This window comes from Octodon degus, unplaced genomic scaffold (assembly GCF_000260255.1).
Source record: "Octodon degus isolate 3935 unplaced genomic scaffold, OctDeg1.0 scaffold00119, whole genome shotgun sequence".
In the NCBI taxonomy this organism is placed as follows: Eukaryota; Metazoa; Chordata; class Mammalia; order Rodentia; family Octodontidae; genus Octodon; species Octodon degus.
Genome location: NW_004524695.1, coordinates 2,766,803 through 2,785,623, shown reverse-complemented (window position 1 = coordinate 2,785,623; position 18,821 = coordinate 2,766,803). Strand labels below are relative to the sequence as shown.

The 18,821-nt window shown below is 43.5% G+C and overlaps 1 protein-coding gene across 2 annotated transcripts; it reads right to left on the bottom strand.

The window, feature by feature from the left end:
* Nucleotides 1–2,603: 2,603 nt before the first annotated feature.
* Nucleotides 2,604–15,820, bottom strand: Tdp2 (tyrosyl-DNA phosphodiesterase 2). Of its 2 annotated transcripts, XM_004640145.2 has the most exons (7): nt 15,302–15,820; nt 15,132–15,217; nt 12,493–12,666; nt 11,665–11,756; nt 7,342–7,460; nt 5,362–5,532; nt 2,604–3,830 (listed from the first exon to the last, which is right to left on the bottom strand). In XM_004640145.2, the coding sequence occupies exons 1-7, from the start codon at nt 15,758–15,760 to the stop codon at nt 3,549–3,551; spliced, it is 1,383 nt and encodes a 460-aa protein (XP_004640202.2). In that variant the 5' UTR covers nt 15,761–15,820; the 3' UTR covers nt 2,604–3,548. The 2 variants fall into 2 exon arrangements, with proteins under 2 accessions (XP_004640202.2, XP_023555741.1); XM_023699973.1 differs by lacking the exon at nt 12,493–12,666.
* Between the last annotated feature and the right edge of the window lie 3,001 nt (nt 15,821–18,821).

Below are 18,821 nucleotides of genomic sequence, written 5' to 3'. Positions count from 1 at the left end.
TCGGGGGTGCCGCCCCTCAGAGCACCCTCCTAGCTATCCCTTCCCGGGACACAGCCTCAGGGCGGCGACTCCAGACCAAACCCTAGCTGGCAGGCGCGGCTGCTGCGCTCTTACCTTCAGCAGGGACAGCGACCGCGGCCCTGCCCCGGCGCCCCGCTCTACCTGCTGGCGGCGGCACTGCTCCAGCCCGGTTGCACCCGGGACACCCGCCAGCCTCAGCTCAGCTCGGCGGGCGTCGGGGCAGCGCGCGCGGTGATTCAGCGCCTTTCCGCTGCGCGGTTACCACGGCGACGCGCACGCACGCTCAACCCACGGCGAGGAAGGGTGGGCGGGCGGCCGTAGCGCGCAAGTCGGCTAGCGAATGAGACTCAGCACGGTTCCCGGGGGACCAGCTCCCACCCGCGGGAAGCCGGACTCAGAAATGCAGAGCGGCCTGCGCTCCCCACCTCCTTTCCTCTGCGACCAGGTGTTGAAGAGGCTGGAAATGAACGCTACTTCTAAATAAATGGTAGCGCCACAGTGGCTTAAGAGCACTGTGGGCACTGAGTTAAGGACCCTTCACGAATGCATCCCTCGAAGGAGTCAACCCAGCTACACAAGTCCTGCGCTTTCCGTGGAGGCTTTTTAGGCTCCACCAGGTAACCATCTGACAACCTGGCCTGGGGAGGTCGGACCAACTCTCCGCTCCACAAGCGTCCCTGTGCCCAGGGCACTCTGACCACCTGTGCGTCTTGGGGAAGTGAGAATCCCAACCTCAGAAACGCTGGAATGTTCCTCTTCGTAGTTAAGCATCTGATAAGGCCAGTAAGGGAAAGAAGCCAGGCATTCCTTCCCCGACCTGTCTCTGTAGGCTACAGTGCACGGCCTAGGGCCGAGCCACACCCTGATGAACCACAGGCATCCACCAGACCATGCACTTGCGATGGAAGTGCCGCGGACAAATTATGCAACCCTGCTCACCCTAGTTCCTTGGGTTATAACAACAGCACCCATGGGTGATGATCGAGGGAATTAAGTGAGACTATGTACATTGGAAACGTTAAAAACCTGACCAAGGAGGAAAAAGTGACAATCAGCCTGCCACTCTAGAGCCTGAGGCAGTTATCAAATGTGAGCTTAAGACTAGCCTGGACTACATACAAAGACCTTATCTCCAACAAAGGTAACCTTGCCACTAAACAGTCTGGAGAGAGCCAGTGGTCAGATTCACAGGAGACATGTTTCAGTCTAACACTTCCCTCCTGAATGCCTATGGTTTCCTTCCAAAGGGGCCCCTGGCCTTACTGTTCATATCAGTAACTAGTGATGCCCAGTTGTGAAGCTCCCTGCAGTTCCTACGAACAGCACTAATCCCCAGTTAATGTCTGCTTCTTCCCAACAGGCCTCTGAAAAGAAGGGAACTGGAGCCCATCCTGGATTCCAGGGCACTAATCCTTCCACGGGTGCCAATACTTCCTGGGGGCCTTTCCTCCTCTCCCAAGGGGCACTCCACAATACAGCAGCAATGCCTCAAGTCAGTAGGTCAGTTATGGCCCCTGGCAGGGCTATTTGCATTTATATATGATGAATGTACATGCATGTGAACACGGAGACATGGTACTCAAATGCTGGCCTGTTCCTGACACAGCGGTGAACGCAGTATCCTGTCTCCCCGCATTCTGTACTCACTGCTTCAATCATGCAGATGGATGCTAGGGATAAAATGATGCTTTTTCAGTGGTTTTCCTGTCAGCTCGTGCTGGCTGGGACATTTGCACAATAAAATACAGAACTGTCTTATTTTGAAGACAGGAGAAACTGAGGTTTAGCAAACCTAAAATATATTCCGTATCATGCCAAACTGCTCAACAGAAATAAAGTAATAAAAATGTTGGCTCGCTGTAAGATTATAGGCGGAATCTCACCTAGGGTAGTTTGGTAAACAGAGCTTTTAGAATGCAAAACCTTAAAATGAATGCAAAGTTAAAAACTAAAGATCTTGCAAATTAGGTTCTTTTATTGCCTTTAAACTACTGCCCACAGCAGCAGTGGTTTCACTGCTCCTACTCAATGCACTATTGTTTGTGGTGTTTTGTCAGAAGCAGTAACCAAGGAGGTATTTTAGTTGGATGCTGTTATATAAAGGAAATACTTTGTTTTAAAACAATAATCATTTCATGCACCACGCAGCATACTTTGTTAGACCTTCACCCATCTATTTTAATATGGGGTTCTAACAATTCTATGAAATAAGAAATTCATCCCAGCTCCATCCTCTTTCCACAGAAATGAACTATTATTCCATACTTTATGCTATTAAAACATTTCCATGAATTTTAATTATAGTTATGAATAACTTCTATAATGGCTAAAAGGGGATACTATGTGTCAATCTAAACTGTCCTGTAGGTACTATTGATGAAAATATGTTTCTGTCACCTCTAGTTCTAGTTTTTCCCGCTGGATTTCTTTTTTCTTTACTAAGATTTCCATAGTAATTCTAAGTGAGATGAAAAGCAAAAGAGAAAGTTGTTTTCTTCCACATAAGGAAACAGCAGCATCCAAAAATAGGTAAACATTTGAATACCATCATGGACATAAGAACACACTCAATCTATAAAACATAAAAATTCTTTATTTGCAGTACATTTCCTTTGTGGAGAATTTTCTTTAAAGCTCCCTGAAAAGTACTCTTTAGAGGTAGGGTTAAGCTCAAAGAGCACTTGCCTAGCATGTATAAGACCCTGGGAGTGAAGCCCTGATTTCCATACCCAGACCCACAAAAAAAAAAAAAAAAAATCCTTTATAGCCTCCCATAAAATTGATTTGAATCACAATAGGCCTAAGTTTGGTGACATGGCCAGCAACACTAATCAGAAAAGTGTTAGGGAATTTTAAATCATAAAGTTTGATTTGTTACTTCCCAATTATGTACTATTGGCTGATAAAAGAAATGAAATCTAATGTAGGATCTGAGTTGTCTACTTAACTAAAAGTGGTCAGGGATTTTTCAAGTATGTTAATTTCTGAAATATAATTATGATTCAGTCCCAAGAACTTAGTAACCTCAATAAATGATGACATTTGAAATATTAACTATTTTGGTGCCTGGCTGAAAAAACAAATGCTGTAAATGTTAGTCCTCAGACGATGTGGGCGCTAGCTGATACCCAACTGACAGCTTAGGCACAAACAGGTTTCATATTCTGAACACATGTATAAGTTTAAAATACATACTGGGGTTCGTAGTGCACGCCTGTGACCCCAGCACTCTGCAAGGCTACGGCAGTAGGAGCTCGAGCCCCAGCCAGGCAACTTAGACCATTTCAAAAAGATTTAGAGAGAAAGAGAGAGAGAAGAGAGAGAGAGAAGCAATCAAGCATTGATTCTAATTCTGAAGACATAATCTACAACATAAAATTATAACTATGTTCTCCTGTAGTAATGTCCAGTACAGTTAATTTCTCCATATTAAATTGGACTTTCCAGATAGGCAGAAATTACATCTGCCTATTAAAATCCAGAACAAAAGGACTCAAAACACTTAAGACTCCCATTTGAAAAGTATTTCACAATATGACATCTAAATTGCACAGTAGACCCCAGTGATCACTAGGAAATCTGCCACAGTCCAGTTTTTCCAACCCAAGCAGATCCAAACTTCGAGGAATAATATGGCCCTCTTCTGCTGCTGCTCTGAAAAATATTCGATCAAAACGAAGTTTACAAGTAGCAGGTATTCCAAGATTAGAGTTCATCTGTGTGTCCCAGGTATACTGGCAATGCTTAGGCTTCTCCAAAAACTCCCAGACATCCAAAATGTTACTTGGCAAACCACCACATTTAGTAACCTGAAAAGAGAAATATGGGAACACATCTATATAATCATTTTCTTCTAAGTTAAACAATGTTTTCTAATACCATAACCAATTCCAACATTTTAAACCAGAAAGTCAAAAATAATTAATGCACCAATATTCTGCCTTGAATAGGTACCTAATTTGCATTATCAGATAAAACTCAGAAGACTGAACACTCATTGCCTCAGTTAATGCTTTAAATTTATAAAGACTGCCAGGTGTGGCATGCCAGGTGTGGTAGCACACACCTGCACTCCCAGCACATGGGACGCTGAGGCAGAAGAACTGCTATGAAAAGTGACTTCACAGCCAGCCCGAACTACTTGGTAAAACCTTGTCTCAAAATTAAAAAATAAATCAATAAATAAAAGTTTTTAAAAATTGAACTCATGTGGAAAGAGCAAAGACTAGTCTATTAATTTAGAAATGTGGCATTTATATGCTCCAATAATGTTAACTGCCTTGAGATGTGTGTGTGTGTGTGTATTTTAGGACAGGGCCTACAGAGTCTACAGGGTCTCACTGTGTAGATCAGACTCCTAGAGATCCTCCTGTTTATAGCCTCCCAAGTGCTGAGATTGCAGGCGCACCACCACGCTCAGTCTCAATCAAGCCTCAGTGTGCCCCGGGGGTGGGGCCAGCACCGCAGGCCCTTGCATCTGCCTATGCACGCACTGTACTCCGCTAAGCTACTTGGCTGGCCTGAATTTTTTTTTTTTTTCTTCAGAACCAGGGATTGAACTCAGGCCCTTGCACTTGACAGGGAAGCGCTTATTCCACTGAGCCATCTTCCCGGCAAAATTTTATTTTAAATGTATTAACAATATTAATTCCTTCTCTTCACACTAAGAGGAAAGAAACTGGCCATTGTGGAAGCATCAAAAGGGGGTAAAAAGACTTGATGAATTATGATGACCCCTCAACGTGATTTCTGTTTGAAGAACATATCACTACATTCTGTTAATCAATCATTAGTGTGACTATATTTTTGTGGTTATGAAAAGCTCAAATTTTTAATTTCACAGAATAAAGCTTTTTTAAGAAGTTGGGGCTGGAGGGTAGTGCTCAGTGGTAGGGCATTGCCTAGCATGCACAAGGCCATGATGTGTACCCAGCATTGTCTCCAAGCAAAGTTAGTAAAATCCAAAAAGCAACCACACAAGCCTGAGCATAAGAAACAACTAACATCTCTCTGTTCTTCTCACCTTGCAGCTAAGAGTTCTGCACATAAACTCAGTCTCGATCTTTTCTAAAGTCTTCTAATCATTAGCTTCTCCATAAACCTCTTACTACTGTAACAGATACATTATTGTATGTTGTCTATTTCATCTACAATATTTGTTTTCCCCAGTAATGACAGAGCCTCTTCTGCCCCTAGAAATAACAGCAAAGGCTAAAAGACATCACTGGCTAACTTATACTTTCAAGGTCAACTAACATCCTGTATTAATAGCTTTGGTCAAACAACTAAACCCTAAAGCGATATCTTTCACACACACATTGAACTACCTTTGATACTCACTTCTTGATCCCTTAAATTTGTGTCTCCTGCAAATATAACTGTAGCCGACTCTGGAACCTCTTGCATTTTCTTCAACACCAGTTTTAACTGATTCATTCGTTCCTTGGCATGCCCTCTGGTGCTCTCCAGATGGGATGTCATAAGGCAAAGTTCATGTCCAGACAAACTCACCTGCAACAGGATAAATGATTAGGTTGAGCACTGACTGCAAATGGTGAACTCTGAGGACACGATTAGCAGCCTGTTCAAGCAACAGCTGACACACTTCCCAAACTGTAATCCAGCACTGTTCCTCTCGGTCAAAAGGGAAATGTGAGCTCCTAACCCTGCCTGCACGGACTAACGTCACCTCCACTGTGATGCGGTGATGCGTTTGCACCCTCCTGCCACACTCCCTTCTTCCAATCCTCCACACCAATGGACACATATGTGCCTCGCTCGTGTCCCTACATACACAGCTCTTGCAACTTGCAAAACACTGCTCATGATGCTTTCTCTACTTGACTCTTCCTATCTACAGCTTGTGTATTTCTCAGAGGTCTATATTTCAATTCAAATACAACTTCCGTCCTGAAATCCTCATTATCTTCTAGCAGACATCTCTGTCCAAACTTCCACAGTACCACTTGTACCTGTGAGAGGCACTAATGCCTTTCCTTTATTTCGGCTACTATACATACAATACTATACAGACAATTTCTCCCTTACTAAACTGTATGAAAAGACCTGTTTTGATTCAGTTTCATCTGCCTCATAGAGTATAACACAGTACCATGTATAGAAAAAAAAATACAAACATTACTTAGGAAGCAAATGTGGAATATCCTCGAACTCAAATATTCCTAGGAAAACATTTCGTACATTAAAAATTCTATTTTTGGGCTGGTGAGATGGCTCAGTGGTCTAAAACACAATAAATAAATAAATGTTAAAAAAAATGCTCAATAAAGAAACATTTAAAAAAATTTAAAAAAATAAAAATTCTATTTTTACAAGTCTGTCTAAATTCAAAATTTATGCAGGAATCCAACAAAGTTCTTTAAGGTTATTTATTTATTTATTTATTTAATTTTCCGGAATGCCTTCAAGGCATGACTGGCTGTCTTGTGTTGTGGGGATCGAACCAAAGCAACCAGAGCCTGACTGCTTTGTTGAAGCAGCCACTTAAAGAACTGAGCTACGGGGCAGGCCCCCTCTTTAAGGTTATTTAAAAGAATGTACAGGTAAGAAGCAAATTTTTCTTTAAGGGCAGTTTTGGTTTTTTTTTTAAAGTATTTATTTATTTTTTGTATTTTAGGGAAGGGTCTACAGGGTGTTCAGGGTCTATGAGATCAGACTCATAGTGCTCCACCTGTTTACAGCCTCCCAAGAGCTGGGATTACATGTTTTTGGTTTTTTTGATGATAACACCATGGGACTATTTTTAAACTTCCAATGTAGCCATAGCAACCATCAAAGAACAGTAGCCATGGCCCTCCGCTATCCCATGGCTGTGGGCCTCAACAAGGGCCACAAGGTGACTAAGAATGTGAGCAAACTGAGGCACAGCAGCTGTTGTGACACCTCACCAAACACACCAAGTTCGTGTGGAACACGATCTGGGAGATGGGTGGCTTCGCCCCTCCAAGCAGAGCACCATATTCTTCTATACATGGTCCTATGTTATACTCTGCGAGGCAAATGAAACTGAATCAAAATAGGTCTTTTCATACAGTTTAGTAAGGGAGAAATTGTCTGTATAGTATTGTATACATAGTAGCAAGGTCTACTTGGTCTCCAAGGACAAATGCACCCTCAAGTTTATCAAAAAAAGGGTGGGATGCACATCCCCACCAACAGGAAGCATGACGAGTTCAGCAACATGCTGGCTGCCATGAGGAAGGCAGCTGCCAAGAAGGACTGAGCTCCTCTGGAATAAAGCTTTGCAGAAAGTTAAAAAAAAAACTAATAAAAATAAAACTTCAAATGTAAATTACTTACATGCACACACAAAAGGTTCCTCATCATTTTGGTACTTGGAAAAGGAATGATCTCTTGGCTTTTTAATTTCACTCTGGATTTCTTCAACATTATAGCTGTGAAATATCCTTCTTCATGACCTTCAAATGTTTGGGCAAGAGAATTTAGGCTGAGAAGGTCAAAGGTACTGTCGTTTTTCCACAAGCTGCCCTACTTAACATGTGACAACAAACAGGCAATAGATACTTAAGTAGATGTAAAACCTTAAACTAGGGCCAGCCAGAGAGCTCAGCAGATTAAAGCACCAGCTTAGACAGACACAGGCACAGGGACCCGGGGTTTGATCCCCAGCGTGCCCTACTGGGCCCCGCACCCAGGGCTCACTGAGAGGGCAAGTGAGACCGGGCATGGTGGCATGCCTCTATTCCCAGTGCTGCGAGGCTGGAAATCCATTACTACAAGTCTGATCTGTGTAGTGAGACCCTGTAGACCCTTTACTAAATACATAAAAATAAATAAATTATTATTTCAGAATAGCTCAAGATGGTTAATCAGTGTTACATCTTTACCTGCACCTACCTTTGATCTTCTCAGCCTAACTTCTCTTGCCCTTCCAAAGCTTAAGCAAAAATAAAAAAGAAATATAAAAACAAATGAGGCTGGGAGGCATAGCTTAGTGTTTATTTAGCATGGGTGAGGCCCTGGTTTCAAACCCCAGCACCATAGATAAGGAAAAGGGGCTGGTGAGATGGCTCAGTGGTCTAAAGCACCTACTTAGAACAAGCTTAGCAAAGCACAGCGACCGCGGTTCAATCACCCAGCACCACATGCCAGCCAGCCCCACCCCTGGTGGGCTGAGCTGGCCACACACACACACACACACACACACACACACAAATAAATAAATAAATAAATAAATAAAAAAGATAAGGAAAAAAGGCAAAGGTGGTAGCCAGTAGGTAAACAGTGGCAAGTACAGTAAATCTGCTACCAATATCAAATAAGAAAATTTGGGATATTTCTGAGACAGAGTAGAGAATTAACCTGAAGCAAATTAATAAGCACTTATTTCTTATGCTCAATGAAAAATCTTAAGAAAGGATAAAAAGTGTAGAAAGATGTAAACCTGCAAGAAGAAGAGAGTACAGGGACAGTGAACGAAAGCTTTCAACTGTCTCAGAAAATAGTGGGAGGACAAACTGTAATGGCTTATCAGAACTGAGGGAAACAGGACAGGAAGCAGGCAGATGTCCTCACTTTGACATCTGGAAACTACTGAAACACAAAGTAAAAAGGTAAGGCGCTGAACTACACTCCTGTGAGCCAGTGCCTAAATGCCTCACGTGTCTTCCCCAGCTCCTCACAGCCTTAGGAAACACCGTGCTGTGACCAGCACCCAGAGGCCTACTGAAAAGTTTAGACAGTCTTCAGCTGCCAGGAAGGGAATGTGTCAGAGATGGCTGAAGGGAGAAAGGTCTGGGGCTGGGACTGGAAAGAGGGTTAAGGCGAACGTGTCTACCAGGCTGTGGCACCAGCTGCTTCCTTCAGACCTATTTCCAGCAGGCAGGCAACGCAGGCACACCACCAGCATGCAGGAGACAGAGAACTGCATTATCGTTTTAAAACAGTATTTTGTTTTTTTAAGCTGAGGTCTTGCTATGTTGCCTCATGCTCACGGACTCCAGCAATGTTCTCACCCCAGAATCCAGCATATTTAGGACTACAGGTATGGGCTGAAGGCCTGACTTCAGCATTTTCTTAGAAAACCGATGTTAAAGGTTTCTATACACTGACAGCTCCCTCTCCCCATTAAATGAGCACATGGCTCCATAATCAAACACTAACTCTGCTAGGGAATCCTGAGCTGTATTTAGTGTTGCAGTACCGGATGATGAAATAGGAAGTCAGAGCCAAAGATCCCTACACATCTTGGGTGCAGGGCCAAGGTGATGTGACAGACACCACCATCACAGAAAACAAAAAGAAATGGAAGATATTCGAGTTAAAGTCCCAATACAGGAGGCCTCTATTTAAGAGAGTTTAAGAAAAGGGAAGGAAAGTGATTACACAGAAGTCCAGGTTCATTCAAACTATCTACCGGCTCCTATGCTAGAATGTAGGCATTTTCACACATGCCAGACTTTTTTTTTTTTTTTTTTTTTTTTTATGAATTCAGGACAGGGCCTACGGAGTCTACAGGTCTCACTAGGTAGAACAGACTCATGGTGATTCTCCTGTGTTCAGCCTCCCAAGCACTGGGATTACAGGCATGGGCTACCACGCCCAGTCGCAATGGCCTTCACAGCACCACCTTGAGGGGGCCAGGCCAGCATGGCATGCAGGGAAGCTGCCAAGCCACTGCGTTCTGCTGAAGCAGGCGCTTTAGTCCGTTGAGCTATCTGGCTGGCCCATTAAATATGCCAGGATTAAATCTTTTCATTACCCATCTAGTACTTCTTGATGGGTTAATAATACCCTTAGTTATTGCGAGCTAATCAGGTCCACAATCTCCCAAGCCACTGTATGGTGAAGGCTAAATAAAAAGAGGTAAATGGAATGATTTCAGAGGACCAGGAGGATCAAAGCCCTGTCGCAGAATTTGAGGTTCTTTTAGAGCTAACACCAAGACCTTCTATGGGTGGCCCATATCTATGTAGCTATCAGTGGAAAGAAGGGGAGTACTGAAGAAGGGCAGGACCACTCAAAGTCTTCTCCAAGTAAGGAATTAACACACCCAGGAGTGAGCTGCCTGAGGCAAGTCTTTATATCCAGGTGAGGTTGGAGCCTGGTGCCCTTGCCTTTGACCTTGTCTTATGCTTTAAGGCTTTCTGGCTTCTCAGGCCATTACAGGCCTGAGTAGGGATCAGTGACTCACAGAGGTTCACTTACTGAGTGCACTGCCTGTTTCCAGACAAGCAGCCTAGGATTTGGACAAACTCACAAGTAAACATGGAAAGCAAATTGGTTAATTTAAAGAACACAGAAGAATCACTGAGTCCAATCTACATAGTGAGTCCCTGTAGAGCCCGTAGGCCCTGTAGACCCTATAGGCCCTGTCCTAACTGCTCAGAGCTGGACTTAATTAATTCTAACTGCTCAGAACTGGACTGATAGTGATTGATCTCCATCAACTTCTTATGAAGTAATTAGAAAATAGACTCCAATAAAATGAGAAAGCAAGCCAAGGAGAAGCATCAGACTCTGAAGACAAATCCAAAAGAGGGAAAAGGGATGCCCAAGTATGCAGGAAAGTGCCACAGAGAGGGACACAGACTGAGTGCCCTCTTGCTAGAGACCACAGCTTCCAGAGTGCGGAATCACAAGCTGTATAACAGTGAGTCAGTGAAAACTATATACTGGAAAATAAACTGAGTAAAATGCTACTTTAAATGTACTTATGGAAAAACTTAAGTATTAATCCAGGGCAGGGTCGGCCAAATAGCTCAGGGGATTAAAGCGCCTGCAAGCAGGCCTAGGGGTTCAATCCCCGGGCCTGCTGTCACTAAGAAGCCAATTGAGACTAGGCTAAGACTGGGCATGGTGGCAGTACCTGTAATCCCAGCTCTTGGGAGGCTGTGAACAGGCAGATCACTATGAGTCCAATGAGTCCAACGTAGCAGTGAGACCCTGAACACCCTGTATACCCTTCCCTAAAAATTTTAAAAAAAAATTAAAAAAAAAAAATCCAGAGCAAAAGAAGTGAAAAAGAAACATAAAATGAATTAAAACAAAGTAATAAAGGCTTTTCAAAAAAGCATAACCAGGATGTGTAAAGCAGTCGTGATAACCACTACATTATGGAATTCAGGATGTGATTATCACAATTAAAATTTCTAACGGCTGAGATAGGGGAGCAGCTCAATGGCACAGCACATGATTGGTCCACACAAAGCTGTGGGCTGAATCCTTAGCATAAAAAAAAAAGATTTAAGAATGGACTTTACCAAAAAGCTAGTCAATGTCTGATTTTATAATATTTGCCTACAATTTTCTTGCCTTCTTTCTTTTTTACTTTTTGGTATTAGGCAGTGAATCCAGGATGTTCACAACAAGCTACACCTCAGCCCTTTTCATTTTTTATTTTAAGACAAGGTTTCACTAAGTCACCACATTGCGTAGGCTGGGCCTGAACTTGAGCTCTTCCTTGCCTCACACTCCCAGTGCTGGGATAACAGGTGTGCTCCACCATGAGCAGCTTCTCCTGTAATTCTTTCACCATCCTGTGCTTTGTTTTTCTCAAACTTATTTATACTCTTCTACATGCTTTAGGAGGCTAGCTCTTAAGTTATCTCTTTTACTGGTTTGCTTCTTTAAAAGGCAAGTTAAACAGCAGGAAAGTATTACCTGTAATAATCTCATAACTACTTGCTCTCTTCTTCAGGTAGCTAAAGTAAGGTGGAATGACTTCCTGTAGAAATACCACATCTGGGCTGTACCTGGAAACATTAATTTAATACAAACACGAAGTATGTCATTTCATTTCCAACTACCTTGGTAAGAGAAATTTCACAACATAAAAGAGATACAAAACTATCACCCTGTGCAGTAGTTAATATCTCTACTGATTTTCAGTGACAATAAGATTTGTACTATTTAACACACAGTACTATAATGATCAAATGAAAAAGAAATGCAGAGCTGAGATGTAGCACAGCGGTGGAGCACTTGCCTAGACTGAAGACCTAGATTTGATGTCTAGCACTACAAAAACAAATAATGCAAAGAATGAAAACAGAAATCACTCTTCTTAGACTACACCTGAACTGATGCTTTCAGCAACATGTAGAAGCTTTCAGTGCTATTTCTTTTGATCATTTTAAAAGTTATTATACTCTGATTTCTCTTCAGATTGTATAAGTCTTTCGCTTTTTTTTTTTTTTTTCCTTTGGCAGAACCAGGGATTGAACTCAGGCCCCTGAGCTTATCAGGCAAGCGCTTATTCTACTGAGCCATCTGCCTGGACCCTATCATGGTACTAATTACACAGAAAGTTTACTAATATCATATAATGCTTCTAACACATACTGATCTCTCTCCAGGCCAACTCTCTGAGGCAATCACCTCAACACATACAGATGTTTCTTTAATTATAAAGTCCACAATCTTACATGGTTGCTGTGTAGATATAAGACACTTTATCACAGTAAACTATAAACTATTATCACCACTTACAAAGCTAAATAGGAACACACCCCTCGAGCCCTCTCTTGTAAATTGTTGAGATCCAATCCATCAATATTCCATGTGATCAAAGAGAACATGCTGCCATCTTCTTGTTGAGTGTTTTCAGATGAGCGGATTTTACATCTAGTGGAATCAGTTGTTTCTTCATTGGTTAGGTCAACACTGGTAAAAGCAGAATAAAATATAACTTCATAAGTAATACAAACTACTCCAAAAATTATTTTGTATTTGTATTCCTCATTTTGAAAATACAGATTAAGCATCCCTAGTTAGAAAATCCAAAAATCAAAATGCTCCAAAACCTAAAATCTTTCTGGTCTCAAGCACTGCAGATAAGGGATACTGAATCTGTAAGTTTCAAAAGATGCCTCAACAGCAAAAGTTATATGAATAAGGAAAAGCCTATTCTTGCTGTGATACATGTCTGCTCACTTACAGATACAACAGAGGGACCACAGGAAGAAAAAAAAAATTTTTTTTTTTTTTTTTGGTACCAGTAATCAAACTCAGTTTGACCACATTTGCCAGGCAGGCACTGTACTGCTGAACTACATGCCTGGCCCAGAAAGATATTTTTTAAAACAGCCTTCCCCATAAGGTAGTACAATATGCACCCAAGATTCAGCAACTGCCTTAAGGAGATGTCCCATCTCAGTGACACTAAACGCGTATTCCAACAGATGGCTAAACTACTTTTAACTTCTGGATAATACACTAGAAATTTACTTAAGACATGAGATCCTCACCCCCACTCAGACAATCAAAGCCCCTGCTCATCAGGCCTGTTTTTCTAGTCATAAAATCATCCTATCAGTTTCCTTTTTTTCTCTTTCACTTTTGTTAAAGGCAACATTAAAAAATCTAATCAGGTCATGTTCTGTGAATATGAATGCCTTGGATACACTTGAAACTTTTTTCTCTCCTTAGTGAGTTAAATTTTATCATCCTTCCCCCCCCCCCCCAGTACTGAGGATTGAAATGCTGAACTGCATCTCTATACCTTTTTCTCATTTTTATGCTGAGACAGTCTTACTAAATTACCCAAGCTGGCCTTTAACTTTTGATCCTCCTGCCTCAACCTTGAGCTGCAATTAGATTACAGGCCTGGTGCCCCAAGGCCAGTGGCTCATGATCTGAATTCCAAGAGACAAAAGACCAAAGTCTTAACAGTCACCTCATTTGTTTTTGATTTACCGTTCAAGAATCAGGGATTCCTGATTGTCCTCTAGTCACCATACCTCAGCTCAGTACATTTTTTCTGAAGACCTATTTCAGGGAATCCATTTGCTTTGCTCTAATGTATCAGTTACAATTTTGTGAGCTGCAACTTTGCACCACTGCTCTCAGCTTCCCCAAGCACAAAAAACGATGAATATGGATCTAGGCTTATGGTACATTAACATATTACAACTAGCTCCACAGGTAGATTCACACTTGACTCTGAAATCCTGGGAGAGGGGATATGACTGGCTAGCGTGGGCCAGATAAGCACTTCTTTATCCAGTTGCTTTTAATTTAAAATGAAGGAGCCAACAAAAAGAAAGCAAAGAAACCTAATGAAAGCTGATCTCACCACATCCATAAGCCAATGAAAAGATCAAAGGAAAAATCCTGACCCATAACAGTCAACTCTATAACTACTCATACAGCCAGAAAAACTTTTATACATTCTAAAAATACTTCCTGAGAGCTTGTGAGCGCCAGATAGTGTATGAGACTCAAAGGAAATTAACAACATACAAAACAAATTATGTCTGTACCAAGTATGTAGTCTAACAAGATAAAAAAAAAAAAAAAAACTGAATGGTAAGGAGAATAAGGACTACATTATGACATGGATCGCACAAGGTACTATACAAATACCTAAAGCTAGAACTCTTACCTAGACTCGGGACATCAGGAAAACTTCTTGGAGATAGCGTGTCTGATACCTGGGGCCTTTCAGACACATATTAACAAGCAAGAAGAAAGAATCGGTTTCAAGCCTGATAATGGCAAGCAAAAATAGCTCACGAAGTGAATTCTGGCAGGTCTGGAACTTTTCATGGGGAGTCGCAGGGGCAGACCTTGGTCAGACAAGCCCAGGGCCAACAGTCGAGGATGTGCAGGCATCCGGACTTTAAGAACAATAATTCAAAAAATAGGACGGAGCACTGTAAAACACTATCAGGCTTGAATTTAAAAAAGCAAAGCCAAAAAACTATTCTGGGTAGCTGGAAGAAAGCAAGTAAAACAGGAGACAAGATTTCCAAGTTAACATTCAACAGAGGATTTGTATCATTCTTTTGCTTCAAAACTCTATAGATTATCGCGCTCCTCTAATTATAGTCAAAAAGACTGTAGAGATGGGAGAGTTCGGGAACGGGGGAGAGGAGGGCGGAAGGGGAAGCGTTTGGCAAGTGAAAATGATGACGAGGCGATACGTCTAAGTACCGATCCCCAAAGACGGATGGAATCATCAGAAACGCGCACGATTGGAACACAAACACCGCACATTTCCCCCCGCACGCCAACTCCCGTTCCAAAGCTTGCCGACCTCCGGGGAGAGCTCCGGTCCCGCCACAACGCGCCCGGCCCCGGGGCGCCCGCCCGCACCCGACACGCCCGGCCCGGAGCCCCGAGCTCACCAGCGCTCGGGCTCCACGGGCGGCCCGGCCGGGCTCCCCACGGCGCTGCCCTCCGCGCTCGGCTCGAAGTAGGCGTTCAGCGCTCTCTGAAAAGCAAAGGCACAAGCTGGGCGCGCGGCCGGCGCCCCCCGACCCAGGCGAGGGCGCGAGCAGCGACGCCGAGCGCGTACTTCCATCTCCCAGTTGTTCTCGGCCAGGAAGCCCCGCGCCACCGCAGGGTCGCAGCTCGCCACCGAGGCGAACTCCACGCACAGCAGCCGCCGCCTCTTTGCCTCGGGCTCGCCCTCGTCCCTCGCCGCCTCTTCACCGCTGGGGAGCTCCATATATCCGCCCCGGCTACAACGCCCACTAACACCACACGGCGCCGCCTGGTTCTGCGCAGGCGCCCAGCGCTCCGGTGCACCCGCGTCAACCGCCCGGCGAGGAAACGCGCCCCACTCGGCTGCGCGGCGGGCCGAGCCGCTGGGACTAGTAGGGTGCAAAGCGCGTGCGCATGCGCACTCGGTCCGAAGAGGGACCGGAACGTTAGTGCGCGAGCCACAGAGGATGCTGGCGGCGGGAGCGCGCGACGCGTGACCCTGAGCGCGCTGCCGGGCATAAAGGGCGGCCAGACGCAGGTCCTTGGTCATTACTCGGTCGCAGACTTGCTGTCCTTCGTTCTTCCAAGCTGACAGTCGGTGCGCAGGGAGCAGCATGTTACGGAATGCGCGGGAAGCGATGAAGATCATGAGCAAAGCTCCAGGTTTTGATAGAGTTTGGGAAAAGGTATTGAAGCCGAAGCCTCTAATGAAGGGCAAGAAAGTTCCTTGCGTGGAACGCGGTGCGCGCCGAATCCAAGGTCTCTGGCCGGGGTCTGCTCGTGGCCCGCACGTCCTCCTTGGCTGGAGGGAGCGCCCCCGGGGGCAGGGCACGCGCGTAGGCGCTCAGCTACTGGCACGTAAGTGCGGTCACCATTCGCGGAGACAGAATCCCATCCTTCGACTAGCAAGCGTCCGTACAGCTCCCAAGAGAGAGGAAGGGGCAGCCTGCACCTCTGCCGTAAGGGGCGCTGCCCTGGGTTAGCAGGGAGCAGTTCCTCGCTGTAAGTCTGGAAAGCCGAGCGCCAGGTAGCGTGATGAGCGAAAGGAGAGGTGGTTCCTCTGTGTGGTTTAGAGTTTCTCCAAGGCTTTCAGCTCTTGGAGAGGTAAGTTGGCCCGTGGAGGAATACGGAATGCATTCCGGAGAACAGCACTGGTAAGATCTAGAGACGTTTGAAGAGATTCATTTGGGGGAGCAGCGAGATAGAGCTACGAGTTTCGCGGGGCCGCGCTCTGCCCACCGTCACTTGAACAAACTAACCAGACTCCTAGCTTTCAGGCTTCCCGGGGAAGCACTTATGACTAAGCAGGAATAGCAAAGTGCGTGGTACTGTCAGAGTTGAAAGACGTTTAACCTAGGGATTTTTAGTGTTTTTTTCTTAAATGTCTTATTGTATGCACGTCTTTTTCTTATTAAGGTGATATACTCGCAAGTTTGGAAATAATTTGAAAGAGGAGTTTAAATACCGACACATTTTATAACAAATTTATAAATCTTGTTCCTGGAACACAAACCTGGGGGTGTATATTTTGAGAATGTAAATATTAACTATACCTATCACTTGGGGCTTTTATGAAAAACAATAATACTTAGACAGATGTATGTAATGTTTTCAAATACAGAATGCTATGAAATCTAAGGACATTATTTGACAGTCACTTGGAAAGATGGTTATTCCAAAAAGTATGTCCTGAGGTAAAAGGAAATGTGAATTTCTTTAAAAATCTGTAGCTGAGCCAGGTGTGGTGGTCCCCGACTGTAATCCAAACACTCAGGAGGCTGAAGCAAGAGGATCGCTGTAAGATCAAGACTTGAAAGGAAGGAAGAAAGAGAGAGAGATCTGGAGCGTGGTAGAACATTTGCCTGCAGTGTTCCATCAGATGGAAAAAAAATGATAGCCATTTTCATTAAGCTTTTAGCAACTTCTTGGCTGTGAATCTTGTTGCAATAATCTTGCCATAGTTGGATCAATCGCCTCTAAGTATGTTATACCTTGAGCAAGCTGTTACTGGAACAGTTCCATCTGAAAGGGCAGGGGGTGGTAACGCGTCTCTCAGCGAGACTGATACGGCTTTTGAACAGATATACAGAGATTCTCAGAAGTTGTAGTACTAGTAAGGAGTGATACATACAATGCATAGATTAGCACTACCCAGTGGAAATACTATACCACTATGTACAGGTGGGAGACACATGTGTAATTATATAGTAGCCATATTTTAAGAAGTAAAAGAATTAGGTGAATTTAATTAGGTGAATATCTTGGATAGGATATCCAAGATGTTCAGTTATCCAAGATATTCAATTAACACGTAATTGAAGTACTAAAATGCGCCTTTTAAAAATCTTTAGTGGAGACTGCTTGATTCATAAATCACTTGAAAAAGCCAGTTATATTTTAGAAAAAAATGATTTATTTCATACTTAATCTTTAAAATGCAGTGTGAAATTTGATCATACAGCACATCTCAATTCAGTCTTGCCATAACCCAAGTAGTCAGTGTGTGGTTAATGGCCGTTAAATACCACAGGTTGCCACTGTAAGATCTGTGTTTACTAATTTGGTATAAAAGATTTTGTGGGGCTGGGGAGATGGCTCAGTGGAATAAGCGCTTCCCTGGCAAGCGCAAGGGCCTGAGTTCAATCCCTGGTTCTGCCAAACAAAAAAAAGATTTTGTGTGGTTAGAGTTGCCAGGGTCTTGTAATGTTCCCTGGGCTGCTTGAAACTTAGGATAATCCTGCTTCATCCTTGCAAATAGCTGGAACTATAAGCCATGACATCCAGCTGAAATATATGTATTAATGTATAGTGATTCATAAGCCTCGTTCTAGACATAGTCCATTTTCTTTTACTCAACTGAGGATGATTTTGCTTTTGAAAGGACATTTGGCAATGTCTGGAGATACATTTGATGAGCACAACTTGGATAGAGAGGGAAAAGTATTTCTGTCAGACACATCATGATTCACTAATCTAAACTTGTTTTTTTAATTCCTGGTACCGCAAAAAATTTTTTTAAAAATAAGCTTCTTTGGGCTGGTGAGATGGCTCAGTGGTCTAAAGCACCTACTTAGAACAAGCTTTAGCAAAACCCAGGGACCATGGTTCAATCCCCCAGCACCACATGCCAGCCAGCCCGCCCCCTGGTGGGCTGAGCTGGCCACACACACACACACACACACACACATAAATAAATAAATTAAAAAAAATAAGCTTCTTTTTTTATATTTTGTTTTTTGAAACAAGGTCTCACTGTATGAGGCTGGCTTTTGAACTTCTGGCAGTCCTCCTGCCCCAGCCTCATAAGTGCGGAGATTACGGATGTGCTTCTTGTTTAACCATTCACTTCTCACAGAGCCTGTATGCGTTTATCCTGCAATTTAACATTCATTCCATGGCCAAGTCCCCTACAATGTCCTTGAACTGAATTTTGGGTTATTTGTTTAAATCATGAGACTTGCACACATTTTGGCAACGAACAGAATGAGGTGGGCCTTCCTCTAAACATCTAGTTAATAATTGACTGAAGGGCTGTTGGAAGGAAGGAATCTCAAAGTACTGTTAAAAATATACATACTTTAGGGCCAGCTAAATCTCAGCTCAGTGGATTA

What these genes read in the sequence shown, in the direction of transcription:
- Tdp2 (XM_004640145.2), bottom strand. Translation starts at nt 15,760, where the DNA reads ATGACCAAGGACCTGCGTCTGGCCGCCCTTTATGCCCGGCAGCGCGCT. An exon ending in AGAACAACTGGGAGATGGAA is followed by an intron (nt 15,218 to 15,301) that starts GTACGCGCTCGG and finishes TTTGCTTTTCAG; the next exon opens with AGAGCGCTGAACGCCTACTT. An exon ending in TAGTTATGAGATTATTACAG is followed by an intron (nt 7,461 to 11,664) that starts GTAATACTTTCC and finishes AAACATTTGAAG; the next exon opens with GTCATGAAGAAGGATATTTC.